This window comes from Microcaecilia unicolor, chromosome 13, assembly GCF_901765095.1.
Source record: "Microcaecilia unicolor chromosome 13, aMicUni1.1, whole genome shotgun sequence".
Classification (NCBI taxonomy): domain Eukaryota; kingdom Metazoa; phylum Chordata; class Amphibia; order Gymnophiona; family Siphonopidae; genus Microcaecilia; species Microcaecilia unicolor.
In genome coordinates, this window is record NC_044043.1 from 66,649,725 (window position 1) to 66,666,879 (window position 17,155).

General features: G+C 43.9%; 1 protein-coding gene across 1 annotated transcript in view; it reads right to left on the reverse strand.

The window, feature by feature from the left end:
* Positions 1–301: 301 nt before the first annotated feature.
* SLC25A33 (solute carrier family 25 member 33) overlaps positions 302–17,155 on the reverse strand; it is a 63,774-nt gene continuing 46,920 nt past the window's right edge. Inside the window, 5 exon segments of the mRNA XM_030185647.1 lie at positions 302–733; positions 3,319–3,602; positions 7,227–7,293; positions 12,330–12,430; positions 15,037–15,114. Of these exon segments, the coding sequence (XP_030041507.1) occupies positions 531–733; positions 3,319–3,602; positions 7,227–7,293; positions 12,330–12,430; positions 15,037–15,114 (733 nt within the window). The 3' untranslated portion in view covers positions 302–530.

Sequence of the window (17,155 nt, forward strand, 5' to 3'; positions counted from 1 at the left end):
AGAATCATTCGGCAACTTGTAAACATAGTCATTTTTCTTCTTAATGCCAACAAGAAAAAAAAAAAAAATAACCAAAAAAAGTGTGTCACCAACTGGCAGGAATTTGAATTTTGGGAGGGGGGAACCACCTCAGACAATACAGGAGCAGCTAAAGGTGGGCCCCATCCTTTCCTGAGCCGACTACACCATACGGCTGCTTGAGTGGAATTTACACTAGAGGCCCCTCGATAAGAAATTGTCAGACATCACCAATTAGAAGGTATGGGTGGAATAAGACTGAACAGAGATACAACACAACAGATACAAACATTAAACAGTATGATTTAATTTACTAGCAGCTTAATAAATTGGGTGTCAGTAACTTTGAAAATAAACCCCCAAAATATTACTAACAACATTATAGATAGAACCTTCCAGAAAGATGCCAGCCAGAAGGCATTGTCCAGTAGGTCAAAAGCCCCCCCTCCTTCTAGCCAGAGGCTGCCAGTCTCTAGTCTCTCAGCAGTTGGGCAGTCTGTGTCCTGCCTCTGTCATTTTGCATGGTCTTCCAACAAATATACTATGAGTTCATAAGTAGATAACACAATAGCAGTGTTTGGTATCTGTCTGAAAAGCTGGGCCAGGAGTCCTCTATAGAAGGCAATGTAACCTTCCTCACAGGCTACCAAACGTGCAGTCTGACAGAATGTCTTGTACTTGGTACCTTCCTCACGCAGTCTTGTTCGAATCACTTCTGCAAGAAAAAGTAAAACAGAACAGCTTCAGTTTCTATGACTAGTAGAGGGCTACTGCACAGAACCCAAAGATCTTAAGGGCTTACAACACTGCAGCACACAAACTGCAAGGGGCACCTTCCACACAAATCATGCCTACAATGGGCTGTCACCAAAATGAGAGCTTAAATTGGGACCCTGGAGAGTATTCTAAAGATTAGTTGTAAACCAGACCTTTTTTTTTTTTTTTTTTTAATATCTATGTGGTAGACTGCCCTTCTATCACTACTGGAAATGTATGCATTCAATACTACTATAAGATAAATGGCCACTATCACATTGTGTTATAGAAGGCTTTAATGCATGCCCTTTCCAAAATCCTAATCTTCTGAGCTATGGTTGCTGTATTTATGGTACATTGATATTGCTGTCTGAAGCTGTTATATCGTGCGATTGGGGATGGAGGTGGCGATGCAGTTACCTTGTGTTAGAGCCATGCATCAAAGCTCAGTGCACAGTTGCCTAACACAAGTGGAACAAAAACTTGCTCTCCAATGCAATACACAAATACCATGCAAGTTACTGCTGCATTAAAAAGCACGCACTGTAAAAAAAACAAAAACGTACAAAAAAAAATTGTGCACATCACAGCATCAGAGAGTACAATCTCTTTCTTCCTGTCAGAGTGAGCTCACACACTGTCAGAAGGCAGATATTAAAAACAGGCTGAAATCCTCAGACCCTCACCCCCCAATCCAGCAAATTTTTTCTGGTGGCCCAATAGCTTCTGTTTTTTAATCCCCCTCCCCCAAGATTTTCCTGGTTGCTCAAGTGTCCCACCTCCTCCACTAAAATGACCCTGCGAGCCCAAGTGGAACCCTTCCTAATATCCTCCCAGAACCCCCAACTCCCTGAGTGCACCTTTTCAGTCAGAAGGCAGGAGCAATGTCCACTCACTCCTGCCTTCAGGCCACCATCTTGAAAAATGGTGGCACATGACTAGCATAGTGCATTGACTTATTTGGTGGGCTGACCACATGCATCATCTGGGGTCAGGCAATACCATTTTCTAAGACAGTGGCACTGAGGCAAGAATGAATGGGCATTGCTCCTACCTATCAACTGAAATGGTGTGCTTCAGGGTGGGGATGGGGCCCAGGAGCCACCAGAAAAATCTTTGGGGTAGGGGAAGCTGGGGGGAGGAGAGTTGGTTAGGGAGTCCAGGGCCCAGTGCTGCACTACCTCATATGATCCTTTTGCTCCTGCACTGCATATTCATTTCAGCTTGAAGCAGATTTTACTGCAAATCTTTTACACCATTGGGAGCTGTATCTTATGCAGCTATTTGCATGTGTTTTGCATGCCCACTGCATTACACTTTAGTGCAGTGCTTTTTTACCGATTTTTTTTGTTGTTACATTTGTACCCCGCGCTTTCCCACTCATGGTAGGATCAATGCGGCTTACATGGGGCAATCTTTCTTCCCGCATCAGGGAGTAAGATTAGGGTGAGAAATTCAAACATAAGGTCCTCCCAAGGAGTATCCCTAACCTCACCCTCTCCAAAGGGCATTACAAGCAAGCTTTCTCCGGAGTAGCCCCCACACTCTGGAATGCTCTCTCTGAAAGGCTCCGCTTAACACAAGACTATCTCTACTTCAGGAAGCAGGTGAAAGCTGGGCTCTTCAACCAGGCCTTTAATGGAAGAACTAAATAATTTGCTAGTCTCACACACACACCAGGAGTGGCACCGGCTGCAAGTACTGTGCCAGGACATGTTTAACCATGCCTACTCTAGCTGAGATAATATTTAAGCACCTCTCCGACTTCATGTGCAACTTTCTTTTAATTAGTCCCCTATTTTCTAACTCCTCTTACTCTCTTACCTATCTATATGTTCCACCTTTGCTTACACCCTATGCTGTTTATTAAAATGTTTTATTGCACATTTGGTTGATATTGTAATGTAGTATACTATGCCATACCTTGTATTGTTATTTGAATATTTTTACTGCCAGAATTGTCTACTGCTTATGTTTGAGTTATTCTTGCTATATGCTGCCTTGAGTGAATTCCTTCAAAAAGGCAGGAAAAAGTCCAAACAAATAAAGAAAGCACTGCACTAAATGTTAGAACAGCTTACTGAGGGGGTCTTTTACTAAGGTTTAGCTTATCTGCAGCAGGGCCCATTTTGTTCCTATGGACCCTGCTGCAGATAACTCGCGCTAAGCTTCAGTAAAAGACCCCCCTGTATTAGACCCTGGAATCTACAGCTTCCATATTTCTTCAGAAAAAAAGGTGATGAGTGCATGGAATAGTCTCTCACCAGAAAAGTGTTAATGGCAATAAAGCACTGGAGTGCAAGGAAGCATGAGATAAGAACATACGAGATAAAATGCAGTAGATGTTGCAATATTGCAACAGGAAGAGAAAATGGACCCTACAGTCATCACTTGCCACCACCACATTCTCAGCTTGGGTTATTTATTTGCTCATGAATGTTTGATCTTTATAAATGCTCCACCTACTAATACATGTTATTAGCTGGAAGTTTGACACAGGCATGGCTCTTCTTTCAAAGGATGAAATAAAAAGACAGCACCTACCATGTGGGTAAGCAATGCAGGAGGCGCAGCCTTTCGAAAATGCAGCTGCAAACATCAGCCCCAAAAAGTTTGTGGAGCCTTTCTCACTGCCAGATGACGGCGAGGAAGGTAACTGTCCATCTTTCAGATACTTTTTTAAAGCCTCGTAAATGACAAAGCAAATAATAGTCTCTGAAATGCCAGCATAGGAAGCAGTTAAGCCTCTGTAAAATCCACGCATTCCTTCTGTTTGATACACATATCTAGCACACTGCAGGGCATTCTTCTGCTTGGAATCTTTCACTCTGCAAAGCAAGAGAGGTAAATATTGATGAGAATCGCAGAATCCACTGTCAAACACTGCAGCTCTGTAAAGCTTTGTTCTGTTAATCAGAACGGGTAAACATAAATCAATTTTTTTTTACTCTTTCAAAAGTACAAAGACTAGGGGGCACTCAAGGAAGTTATATAGTACTAGTAAAAAAGGCCCTTTTCTGGAACGAATGAAACGGGCGCTAGCAAGGTTTTCCTGGGAGTGTGTATGTTTGAGAGAGAGAGCCAGAGTGAATGTGCGGGTGTGTGACAGAGTGAGACTGTCTGTGTGACAGTGTGTGTGTGTGTGAGAATGAGAGTGTGTGACAGGGCCCCTCCCCTGTTCCTAATGCCCCTCACCCCGTTCCCTCCCCTCCTTTTCCTCCTCCTTCCCACACTTTGGGTTCCTTAAGGCTTTCAAAAGTCTATGTACCCCCGTGGCCCTAACGCCCAGTATCCGGATACCCCAACGCTTTCCTCCTCACCCCTCCCCCAAGATGTAATACTTTCACGTACTTCATTTTTTTTAAAAAGTGTCCTATCTACCCTGTGTACAAATGCCCGGCATTCAGATTGTGTTCCTCTCGTAAATTTTAATTTCTTTCATTCATTCAGAACTCCCCCCCCCCCCCCCCCCCCCCGAACACTTTTGGTTCCTTCAGTCTTTTAAAACTCTCCTATGTACCCTGTGTGCTAATGGCCAGCATTCAGATTGTTCCCAAATGTTCATGTCTTTCAGTGGTTCAGAACTCCCCCCTCCCCCCATTTAACACTTTCGGTTCCTTCAGTCTTTTAAAACTCTCCTATCAATCCTGTGTCCTAATGGCCAGCACTCAGATTGTTTTGCTTTGCCAAATTGTCTGTCACTGATGTCACTGAGGTCAGAGCATGCCTGCCTAGCAGACCACTTCCGGCAGGCACGGTCCCAAGCACATCCTGTTGGAGGTGAGAATTATTATATAGGATTACTTTTAAAAACGAACAGGAGGAAATATTTTTTCACTCAATGAATAGTTAAGCTCTGGAACTCATTGCCAGAAGATGTTGTATCAGTGGTTTGTGTATCTGGGTTTAGAAAAGGTTTGGACAAGTTCTTGGAGGAAAAGTCCAAATCTGTTATTGAGATAGATATGGGGAAAACAACTGCTTGTCCCTGGGATAGTATTATTATTATTTGTTACATTTGTATCCCACATTTTCCCACCTTTTGCAAGCTCAATGTGGCTTACATGTAACTGTTAATGGCGTTAGCCGGTTACGGTTTGAACAAATACATAGTATGAATGAATACAAAGTGATATTGTGTTATAATGAGGTAACATAGTAACATAGTAGATGACGGCAGAAAAAGACCTGCATGGTCCATCCAGTCTGGCCAACAAGATAAACTCATATGTGTATACCTTACCTTGATTTGTACCTGCCTTTTCAGGGCACAGACCGTACAAGTCTGCCCAGCAGTATTTCCCGCCTCCCATCACCGGCTCTGGCACAGACCGTATAAGTCTGCCCTCCACTATCCTCGCCTCCCAACCACCAACCTCTCTTCCCCCACCTGCTCCACCACCCAATTTTGGCTAAGCTTCTGAGGATCCTTGGTAGGAAACATTTGGGGGGAACTTAGAGAGGGAAAGGGGGAAGAAGAGTCAGGTAATGTCAGTTAGGGAGTCCTCTGGCTGAAGCAGAGGGTGGGTGAATTCCTGAGGCTGACTGGTTGGGAGTGGCGGTAGGGACTGGCTAGGGTTGGCTTGCTTTGGGAAACAGAGAGAGGAGGGACACTCCTTTGTCTATTGTTTGGTGGTCAATGGAGGGGGGCAGTCAGGGCTCAGCCTAATCTAGTGTTCATTGTTAGACCATGGCCCAATCAGCTGTTTTGGGCCACACAAAGCCAGGGCCACCGAGACACTGAGCTGGGCCTGAGGCAGGGCTGCCACCGCCCCCTCCCCCTTACCTTCCTGCATCTGCTCCTCCCTCGGTCCATCACTCTCCTCCTCCTGTGTGCCTGGACCTGGGTTATCCCAACACACAGGAGCAGGAGAGAGAGGGTCGAGCCCCCCTTGGAAGCCAGGCCTGGGGAATCTTGTCCTCCCTGTCCCCCCTCCCTGTCCTGAAAGTATGCAGGAGTACACTATCCTTTCTGCATTTTGGGAGAAGGGGGCAAAGAAAAGGCAGTACAGAAGTGTCTCCAGTTGCTTGTACACCTCTCCTCAGCTGCCATCAGCTGTTGCTGCAAATAGCTGACCTTACTTTTACTTTTGTTTAATAATACTGCCACAGGCCCAACTTCCAGACTCATAGCAATAAAGGTAAGATCAGCTATTCACCACTGTGAGGAAGGAGGAATACTGGCCAAACATATGGAGTGTGTGTGTGGGGGGGAGGGGGAGGGGGGCAGAAGAAAGGTGTCCTGGGGCTGTTGAAGTTCAAAACATTTACATATTCATCAAGTGGACTAAACACAAAAACCACAATACTTTGCTCAATGTCTGGCAAAAGCATATCGAACAGGACCTGATCAAGTAAGTTAATAACTTCACATCTTACTGTGATAGCAGCTTAATCTTATTTCACAGAGCAACACATTTTATGAGAACATAACATGAATGGTGCCATACTGGGACAGACCGAAGGTCCATCAAGCCCAGTACCCTGTTTCCAACAGTGGCCATCCAGGTCCCAAAACAGTAAAACAGATTTTATGTTGCTTATTCTATAAATAAGCAGTGGATTTTCTCAAGTCCATCTCAATAATGGCTTATGGATTTTTCTTTTAGGAAATTATCAAAACCTTTTTTAAACCCTGCTAAGCTAACTACTTTTACCACATTCTCTAGCAACAATTCCAGAGTTTAATACATTGAGTGAAAACATTTTTTTTCCAGTTTGTTTTAGCTTTCAACAATTATTGAATAAACTGCAGAAAACATGCTCAACATGGCTCAAAATTATTATTTTTTGACAAAATAGATAAACTGAATTGCCCTCCCATACAAAAAATAACATATCAATGAGGTAACAAATAGTGCAATGAATAAATCCTGACCCCTAAAGCCCACAACTTGCATCCCCCCACTCTATTTAAAGCAGCTTTTATTGAACAATCCAATAAAGATACAAACTGACATGAAATGGCAAAAACGTTCAACGGTTACAATGTATAGTTAACTACCCTACTCACCCCCCTCCCCCATCTCAGATTTGTTTTAAATTTACTACTTGGTAGCTTCATGTGTGTGTCCCCTAGTCCTTGTATTTTTGGAAGAGTAAACAAGCGACTCATGTCTACCTGTTCCACTCCACTCAGTATTTTATAGATCTCTATCATATATTCCCTCAGCCATCTTTTCTCCCAGCTTTAGAGCCCTAGCCACTTTAGCTTTTCCTCATATGGAAGTCATCCCATCCCCTTTATCATTTTCGTCACCCTTCTCTGTACCTTTTCTAATTCCACTATATCTTTTTTTAGATGCGGTGACCAGAATTGCACACAGTATTCGAGGTGTGGTCACACCATGGAGCAATAGAAACACATTATAATATTCTTATTTTTGTTTTCCATTCCTTGCCTAATAATTCTTAACACTCTATTACAGGCTGGTTTTAACTTGGAAGTTTACCTTCGTTCCAGCTGCATTCGAGTTTTTACCATCCATATGGGATTCATCAGGGAGTTTGTAACGAATGCTACAAGAGAAAAAAAGACAGAATTTATAAACTGCACTCTTTAAATCATGTGCAACTTTCTTTAAAATTAGTCCCCTTCTAACTCCTATTACTCTGTCTTATCCATCTATATGTTCCATCGTTGCTTATACCCTATGCTATCTATTACAATGTTTTATTATGTATTTTGTTGAGACTGAAAGTAATATACTATGCCCTACCTTGTACTGTTATTTGAATATTTTTACTGCTGTAATTACGTATTGACTATAGGTTTGACTTATTCTTGCTGTACACTGCCTCAAGTGAATTCCTTCAAAAAGGCAGTAAATAAGTCCTAATAAATAAAAATAAAGAAATGTGCCTGTGCACTTACTATAGCAGACTAGGCCCTGTACCACTAGTCATCTGTAGATTTGCTGTCCTCAGTCCTAGACAGGAGATTCTGAAGTAGGGACTATTCAGTGTAAGGAACCTGACCGTATACATTCATGGGCAGGTTACTGTGGCCATAAAAAATGGCTGCTTCAAATAAATATGTTGGGTATTGCCGGGTCAGAAAAAAAGCTTTGGAGTTAGCTGGATGAACGTCAGCAATACTTCCCAGACACTAGAGTGCGCTACTGATTCAAATTACACACTCACATTTGAAATGCATTTCTGAGCATTCTCCCTGCCTTCTCATGCAATTGTTTTAGACCCATAGTGTGAATAAAATGCACTCTTAAGGCAGGCTATACTGGAATATGAACTCAATTTTATTTCACTTTTTAATGTATGTACAGCTCTGAAAAAAAGTCATTGACGTGGAAGGTAGCTTCCTCCACCGTTCAGACCCTTTGCACCCCGCATCACCTTCCATTACAGAGATTAACAGCTGCAGGAGAAGAACTAGTCTAGCCCATCTGCTAAATCTTCAGTATCGCACAGTACCTGAATCTAAATTTATTAACACTCAGTCTTGGGTCTCTCAGTTACCACTGATAAATGACACAAAGAAGGGTTCTCTAGGAGGTGCTTTTCAGAAACATGACTTTAGCACAGATAAAAAAAGGATTACAAGTCCAAACATATTTTGGCATAGGAGTTGAATGCCAGTCAAATACTACAATGTCATGGATTCAGCTGATTTAAAGTGAACTTGACATTTAGAAGACAGATGAAAGAGCCTTCTGGCTGCATAGCTTAGCATAAAGTTTTATTTATTTATAACTTGATATACCGCCTTAACTGTCGAGAAGAGCAAAGTGGTTTGTACTACTTTTAAAAAAATGTAAAAAGTAACAGAAAAGAACACCAATAACTGACAGGAAAGGTAATACATACATTAAGAAGAGAAACATAAGACCACAATTATACCAAGTAACGGCTGTACAGTTTATTCTTTACTCTCTCTCCCAGGTACAAGACGTCCAATGTGCCTTCCCAATTGCTAGTATAAGCCTGTTGAAATAACCACGCTTTCAACAGGGATTTAAATTTCTAAAATCCTCTAAATATATTATAAGGTGGTGGAAGTGGCTATAAATCACATGTACTGGCACTCACAACTCCCACTGCATAGAAAGAAGGGGATGGTGTGTACTCACACGTAGCGATAAATTATATAACACTTGTGACTAATGGGAGGGAAAGCCTCAAGGTGCCTGGATCCAAAACAATCACACAAGCAACAGTCGATCCCGTTGACCAATCACTCGGTCTTAAGTTTACACAGTTGCCACAGCTTGGGGACAAGGAAGCTGTGGCAACTGTGTATACTAAAGACCGTCATAAAGCTAAGTAGCTCGCCATTCATCTTCTTTTTGATTTATATATATGAAGAGTTGGTTGACACATAGCAGCAACCTACACCAGGAATATTAATGAGGAGGTTTCCCTGTACCATTTCTCCTGTGTGTTTCATTTGAGACTTTGGGGTGTTTTTTTGCCCATGATGAGGAGCGGATCCTCTTAAGACCGAGTGATTGGTCAACGGGATCGACTGCTGCTTGTGTGATCGTTTTTGATCCAGGCACCTTGAGGCTTTTTTCCCCCATTAGTCACAAGTGATACATAATTTGTTATCACTACGTTTAAATTTGTAAAGTCAGAGGTAGAGTTTTCCAAAGATAGGGAACCTCAAAGGAAAAAGTTGCAGTGTATTTAGTTACATCAAGAATTCAATGCAGCCAAAACATTGTTAGACTACTTTAAAATGCAAACTAGACTTGCATTTGTTTAAAAATAATAGAAATAATGTCTAGCACACCAGCACAGAGTTGAAGAATTTAATATATGCCAACATTTAACCTATTTACACAAGGATTATGACAGGTAGGACCAAAGGATGGGTGGGGTGACACAATATTGCAGATTATAAAGAAGGAAGGAAGTGAGGTTTGAAAGGTTTCACAGGTTTCACATTCTTCCCTTCTCATTTACCTTTCCTTGTTTCATCTTCTTCCCTGTTCTCTTCCCCTTCTATCTACTGCCCCTCCACATTTCCTGCTATATATTATTCCTTTGTGTGTGGCTGATGTAACTAGGTAGGTACCTCTTCTGCCCATCAGTGTTGACTGTGCCTGTGCATGCAGTCAACTCACCCAATCTTGCAGGAGTTTCTCCAGTGTGGGCCTTTCCCAAGCACAAGGAACTCCTGAAATAATGGCTTCATCTTCCAAACTGAGGAATGTAATAAGTTTATAAAACAAGTTTGTTGTTGTTTCAAGTTTAATGAAGAGTCCTCTGCAGAGATCCGGTTTGAGGAACTCCTTGCTCCTTGGAAAGGTATTTGCAGTTTCTGCTCAGGCCACTAATTACACCGATCTCACTGTCTACATGTAAATCACAGCTTATAATCAACAACACCTCCAGGAGAGAGACTCAAAACCAAAAAATATGTCATTTGATAGCAAGGGAAAATGGAGATCTCCACAGAATAGTGTTCTCCCCAGAACGTTTTGCCAGCTGGGTGGTATGAAGAGTGTAGGGTATTTCTTTGCTGGTCTGGGGCCTGGTTAGGCCTGATCCATCTTTGCTAAACCAATATGGCTTCTGAAGCCTCAATTCAACATGAACCAGCTTTTCTACAAAGAAAACTACTTTTTGGCACAGCTGTGCTGGTGACTTCATCCAAGGACATGCTGTTTATTTGAAATTAGTCTCCTGTTTATCTCCTGGGAAGGTGTGGAGGAGCACGCCTCACAGAAAAAAGAGTCTCTGGGAACATCTGCGAACCATGAAGGGGAGTTTGGTACTACTGATAAGCTGTTCTTGCAGGATGCCCACAAGGCCCCTCATTGTCATGAACGTATGTAACCTGGACAGATGGTTCGCGATTGGTCCATGATGGTCGCCTGTGGACCCGAACGGCAGTGTCAATGCTGGGCATGGGAGGGAGAGAAAGAAGAACAAGAGAGAAATGAAGATTTCATGGTGTATGAGTCTCTCTCAGGAGAGAGAGACTGATTTGTCCAAACTGTAATTCCTTGGGCTTAATGCAGCCCAAGGCCAAGTTCTTGGACGCTCTGTGGCTTTCTACATACAGAGTAACCAGCTGCACAGCGCAAGGACCTCAGACTAAATCCTGATCAGAAGGAGCTTGCAGGGGAATTCTGCTAGAGCCTGAAGAAATGCCTACAGGAGTAGTCGGGTGGAGGTGGGGGAGTACTGAGCACGTATTATAAAATAGTTAAGTTAGTCAGGCAGTCAGCAAAATAGGCCAGATATCACACTCATTCAAAAGTTCCAGGAGAGAAATATACTCCTGAACAATTATTGCAGGTGTGGAGCTCACCTTTAATTGCATAGGAAAGGTTACCTTTCACACCAAGGGAAACATATTGAATCCTAGTTAATTAGGCTTAAACTGACTTATTAACTCAAGCTTTCAACATCTGTTACTTAGGCTATATTTAGATTCTGTTGTTGGAGACATAAATGAGGAATTTTACTTTTATTTATGCCATTGTTAATGCTTAGAGCAGTGTATGGGACAAATAAAAATATTTGCAAATAAATACTAACAACAAAAGCCATACGACAGAACATATTATCAAAGACTTTCAGGACATGCCCACCAGCCATCCAGGTCAAACCAGATGCCATAACTTGGGCTCCAAAATTTGAACATTAATGTATCTAAGGCTGCCTTACACACAGTAAGTGGAAGCCTGGTGACAGGTGGATACTGTACAAAGAAAACATTTGTATTCCCTTTCTCCAGTGGCGTAGGAAGGGGGGCAGTGGGGCGGTGTCGGCTCGCTGGTTCTCTGCTCTTTCTGCCCCGGAACAGGTTACTTCCTGTTCCGGGGCAGAGAAAGCAGGGAAGCAGCAGAGCCGACGCAGCTCCCAGTGACATCACTGGGGGCGGATCAGCCCTCCCGCCTGCCCCCCGCTGCAAGGTAGGGTGCGTTTCGGGGGGGGGGGGTGCGCTCCGGAGGGGGAGGGCGCCGTGCCCTGCACCCGGGGGGGGGGTGCGCAGCGGCGACCCGCCCCGGGTGTCAGGCACCCTCGCTACGGCACTGCCTCTCACCTAAACCACACCAAAGCCAGGCTTCAGCTGTATGGCTGAACTGATACACAGCACTCTATAACTAAAGAGATTTACACGTAAAGGGGGGGGGGGGGGGAGAGAGAGAGCAGCAGGTTTGTGCCCGTAGTAGCAAAGCTGTCAGACCATTTCCCATTATGTGGAGAGCATGCCAATATTACTGCTGAGGCTGAAGATGGAGGAGTAGCCAAATGGTTAGTGCAGTCTGCTGAGAACCCAGGGAACTGGCTTGATTCCCACTGCAGGTCCTTGTGACTCTGGGCAAATCACTTAACCCTCCATTGCCCCAGGTACAAAAACAGACTGTGAGCCCACTAGGGACAAAGAAGGTACCTGAATATATGTACACTGTTTTGGCTGTACCACAGAAAGGTGGTATATCAAATCTATGATCTCCCCCCCTCCCCCTTTTTATCCCCGCAGCTGCAACAGGGAAGCTTCGTCTAAACAGCACGTTCATATCATGTAGCTCAACAATACCTTTCCCTTTAACGGAGGAGCTTTACAGAGTCAGGAGTCTTACCTGCAGTCCCAGCTGAGCACATGTGCACCACATTACTATTGGGAACAAAAACAGCATTGAACTGCTCCTTGGCTTTTGAATAGAAGGCAAAGTAAACAGCCCTGTGTGCAAAAGAAGACAAATTAATGTCAATGGAACATTAAAACTCACAGCAAGCGACACTGCTGCCCTCCAGAGCTGGCACATAAGCCCAGAAAATAGTGGCAGAAAGAAACCACTCTGGTCCAACCCATAGACTGTATATTAGCATCAATACCAACAGATCTTATTCTATATGCCATCTTCTCCTGCTGTCCACCACTAAGGCCCCTTTATGTTTGTCTCAAATGGTTTAATTCTGCCACTGTTTTGGCACCAGGAACCTTCACAGAATCTGTTCCCATAACCTCGCGATGAAAAAGCTTCTTTTTTTCACATTTATTTTGAACCCCACTCTCTTCAGCTACATATGTTGACTCCTTGTTCTTTTTTAATCTATGGAAAAGGCTACCTTCTGGTAAGTGATTGAATCTACTGGATCCTATTTCTTCTAGAGCAATCTTGCGGACTTAGTTTCTGTGCATGGCTATAGTGCAGGCTATATGCTAGTTTGGTAACTCTGAACTTTCTGTACCTCATCAATGTCTTTTGTAGATGTGGTCTTCACAATTGCTCACTGTACTCACCAGACCTACAGAGAGACAAGATGGCTTCCTTTTTTTCTATACCTACCCTATGCATCACAGTATATTATTAGCTTTCCCAGCTGATCTGTCACACATCGGGGAGACATGAAAGGCAAAATGACTGTGGCTAACTGCTGCCTGGATCAGAATTTACTGATAGGATAGTCCAATATGCACTGGTGTGATGCACTTTATTGCAGAAGAGGAAACCTTGAAGGAATCTGCTCACAGTGCAAGACTAACTTGTCTGCCCACTTACTCCTGGCCTTGCTGATAAGAATATATCCCAGCTGCCACTCAGAGTGTAACTGCATGAAGCTGACACCCCCCCCCCCCCCCCCCCCCCCCCCGAACACACACACACTTTGTTGGATAAGAAATATCTTCCTACTATTTTATTTTGGGTAGATGAGAACACAAGATGCCCTGTTCAGGTCACACCCGGCACTCCTTCCATTGTATTTCTTACCATGTAACTTTGTAACAATCTAAAGGGGTCTTGTACTACGGTGCGTTAGCATTTTTAGCGAGCGCTAAAAATCAGGTGGCACTAAACGCTGGGATGCCCACAGGAAAATAATGGGCGTCTCTGCGTTTAGCGCCAGCTGATTTTTTGTGCGAGCTAAAAATGCTAACGCACCTTAGTAAAAGACTCCCTAAATAAACTACCAATACTACATGGTTGTTGCCCAAATATCCAGCCTTCTACGTCCTCATGACCTTTCTGGGTGGCACCCTGCCATCACTAACCTACTGCTCCAACCCAACTGGTCTCTGGAAAGTTGTAGCTGTATTCACATAAAGGCATATTTAACAATTGTTGATAATTATCACATATCAAATTGCCGTATTACATTTTTATACACAGTAGATGGGACCCTACTTTCATAGTTTATCATCATGTTTCTAAACAGATTAAGTTCAGTTGATTGCTACTAGTTCCAGTGCTTCATTTGTAGACAAAAGTGGAATTGGGAGAGGTGGGGGACAGGACAGGTGAGTTGGGGCAGGAGCAACAGGAGAAGGGGGCTGGATTAGGGAGTAGCGTGACCGTTCTCTGCTCAGCTCCAGGCATATTCCCCCCTCTCCTCTTTCCTGCAGGCTGCCTAGAAAAGAAGGGTGGGAACAGACCACCTGGAGTCTGAAAATAACTAGGTTCCAGGCCGTTCCCCCCAGAAATTAAGCCCTGACTAGTTCTATGAAGCCTATCAGACAGGCCCACCATACCCTAATTTAGAGCTGCTAAAACAACCTGGTGATTGGCTTTTTTTTTTTTTTTATCTTACTATCCTTACTCTAGGAGTTATAGTCTACTGGTATCCACCCCATCTCCCCCATGGCCTGTAGTATCTCTAGATTATACTTCCACTATCACACTATTTGCAAAGCGTATTCCATGCATTCTTAAAGTCTGTTATTGTTTGAGAGGGTGTTCAGTGGATCCACTGCTCTCTTTCAAATGTTGCTCCTCAGTCTACCTGCTGGAGCCTCATATCATGATCCCTTGCTCTAGGCTTTCCTTTCATTAAAATATCTATTTCTAATGCATTAACATCTCTTTGGTATTTCAGTATCTTGCTTTACATGTTCAGGTCCTTTAATCTTATCTTAAAAGAGCTTTCAGTGCTTACCAAACACCATTTTGATAACTGCTTTTCAGAATCACCTCCATGTTTGTACAAGTTTAGAAAAGTTGTGGAGGGAGAATCATATTTACTGCCTAATGAACACCTAGATTTTTTAATTGACTAGTTTAAGTGTCTAAGAATAACTACTGAACTCTTAGAAATAAGTGTATCTTGCTGCAGCCTAATGCTTTAAAAAGCAGGGTCTGAAAATGCGGCCTCTGCCTCTGAGCATGCCAGTCAACATATTCTAAATGTATGGGGTAGAACTGAAAGGGCCGGGTGGCAGCTGTGCGAGTGCTGGGAGATTAAAGCCCAGAACAGTGAGCAGATACATCACTTCAAGCCACACAGGGCTTGCACAAACTACACTACAGTCCGTGTCTGGACATAAACAGTTAACTGAAGCACCTTTACCTTGATGGAGCAACTCCGACTAGGTTTGGACCCAACCCTCGAAACAGTGACCTTGGTCCTTCCTTTTCCAAGATTGACCTAGGAGAAAAAAAATACACCAACAAAGATGATGAAATGGGTACAAGCTGTTTCATGCTTGAAGAAGTGGAGGAAAGTTCAGACAAAGGCAGATGAAACAGCAGCAAGTTCAGGCCCACACTATGGTTAATCATATAAAAGCACACAATCAGCCTTTCTTGAAAGATGACAATTTGCAATTCAAATACTGGCTACTGTATAACCCAGTGAAGGAGAGGTACAGGGGCAAGTTATTGCTTGAAATGTACCTTTGCTCCTTGAGACCACAGGAAGTGACCTAACTAGGCATTTCTCAGAATGGAACAGTAAACTAGCATGCAAAACATCAGACACTATGTACTCACAAAAATCTTAGAGGTCTGGGGCTTTAACATAGAATTGGTTGCTTTAAGCATAAGAGCCGATTCAGTGGGTGCTTGAGCACCCCCAATATTTTCCCGGCTGTCAGTCATCTGAAGTTCCGGTTCCAACGTCCCCAGCCCGACCTACCCGCCCTCTTCTGCCTCAACAGCCCTCCTTGCTTTCCTGCCGCCCAGCCAGCGCTTAGAACTCATTTTACCTGACTGAAGTTGTGACTGCAAAAGAAGCAGAGTAGAGCAGGCTCACCTTCAGACTTCCCCTTCTCTCTCAGCGTCCCGCCCTTGCGGAAACAGGAAATGAGGGCGGGAGCGCTGAGAGAGAAGGGGAAGGCTGAAGGTGAGCCGCCCTGCTCTACTCTGCTTCTTCTGCAGTCACAACTTCAGTCAGGTAAATGAGTTTTAAGCGCTGGCTGGGCTGCAGGAAGGCAAGGAGGGCTGTTGAGGGAGAAGAGGGCGGGTTGGAACTGGAACTCGGGGGGCAGGTGGGGTTTGGGGCGTCACTGGACATGGAGGGGAGGGCAGAGGAGCATCGCTGGACATGGATGGGGGAAGAGGGCAGGGGAGAGAGAGGACAGTTGCTGCACATGGATGGAGGAAGAGGGCAGGGGAGAGAGGAGAGTTGCTGGACATGGATGCAGGGGAGGGCAGGAGAAATGCTGGACATGGATGGAGGGGAGAGAGGAGAAATGCTGGACATGGATGGAGGGGAGAGAAACAGAGGAAGGAGATGCACATGGATAGAGGGGAGGGAAAACAGAGGAAGGAGATGCACATAGATGGAGGGGAGAGAGGAGAAATGCTGGACATGGATGCAGGGGAGGGCAGGAGAAATGCTGGACATGGATGGAGGAGAGGGAAGACAGGAAGGAGATGCACATGGATGGAGGGGAGAGAGGAGAAATGCTGGACATGGATGGAGGGGGGATAGAAACAGAGGAAGGAGATGCACATGGATGGAAGGGAGGGAAAACAGAGGAAGGAGATGCACATGGATGGAGGGGAAGAGAGGAGAAATGCTGGACATGGATGGAGGGGAGGGAATAGAGGAAGTGAGATGAACATGGATGGCGGGGCAGAGAGAGAGGAAAAATGGTGGACATGGATGGAGGAGAGGGAAGAGAAGAGAGAGAGAGGAAGGAGATGCATATGGATGGAGGGGAGTGAAGAAAGGAAGGAGATGCATACTGACAGAGATGAGGGAAAGGGAAAAGAGGAGAAAAACTACACATGGATGGAGAAAATAGATGCTGGATGGAAAGAGGGAAGAGAGGGGGCAGACGCTGGATGGAAATGGGAGAGAGAGGGGCAGACGCTGGATGGAAAGGGGGGAGAGTTAAGATCGAGGAAAGAAGAAACAAGAGACTGGGACCAACACAATTATAAACAGTAAAAAGCCAGACCACAAAGGTAGGAAAAATGAATTTTATTTTTAGTTAGGATAAAGTAGTGTGGTAGCTGTGTTAATAAATACAGAAATGGAAGTAAGGGGATATCTTTATTGGACTAATTTTAATACATTTTTGACTAATGTTTGGAGACCAAACCCTCCTTTCTCGCGTCAGAACAGAATACCATAACAGCAGTATACTGTCCTGACCTGATATTATATTTTCCATTTTTTGTTTTATTTGTATTTGTTACCTATAGTATAGTGATTGAATATGTCAGTTTTTAAATTTGCA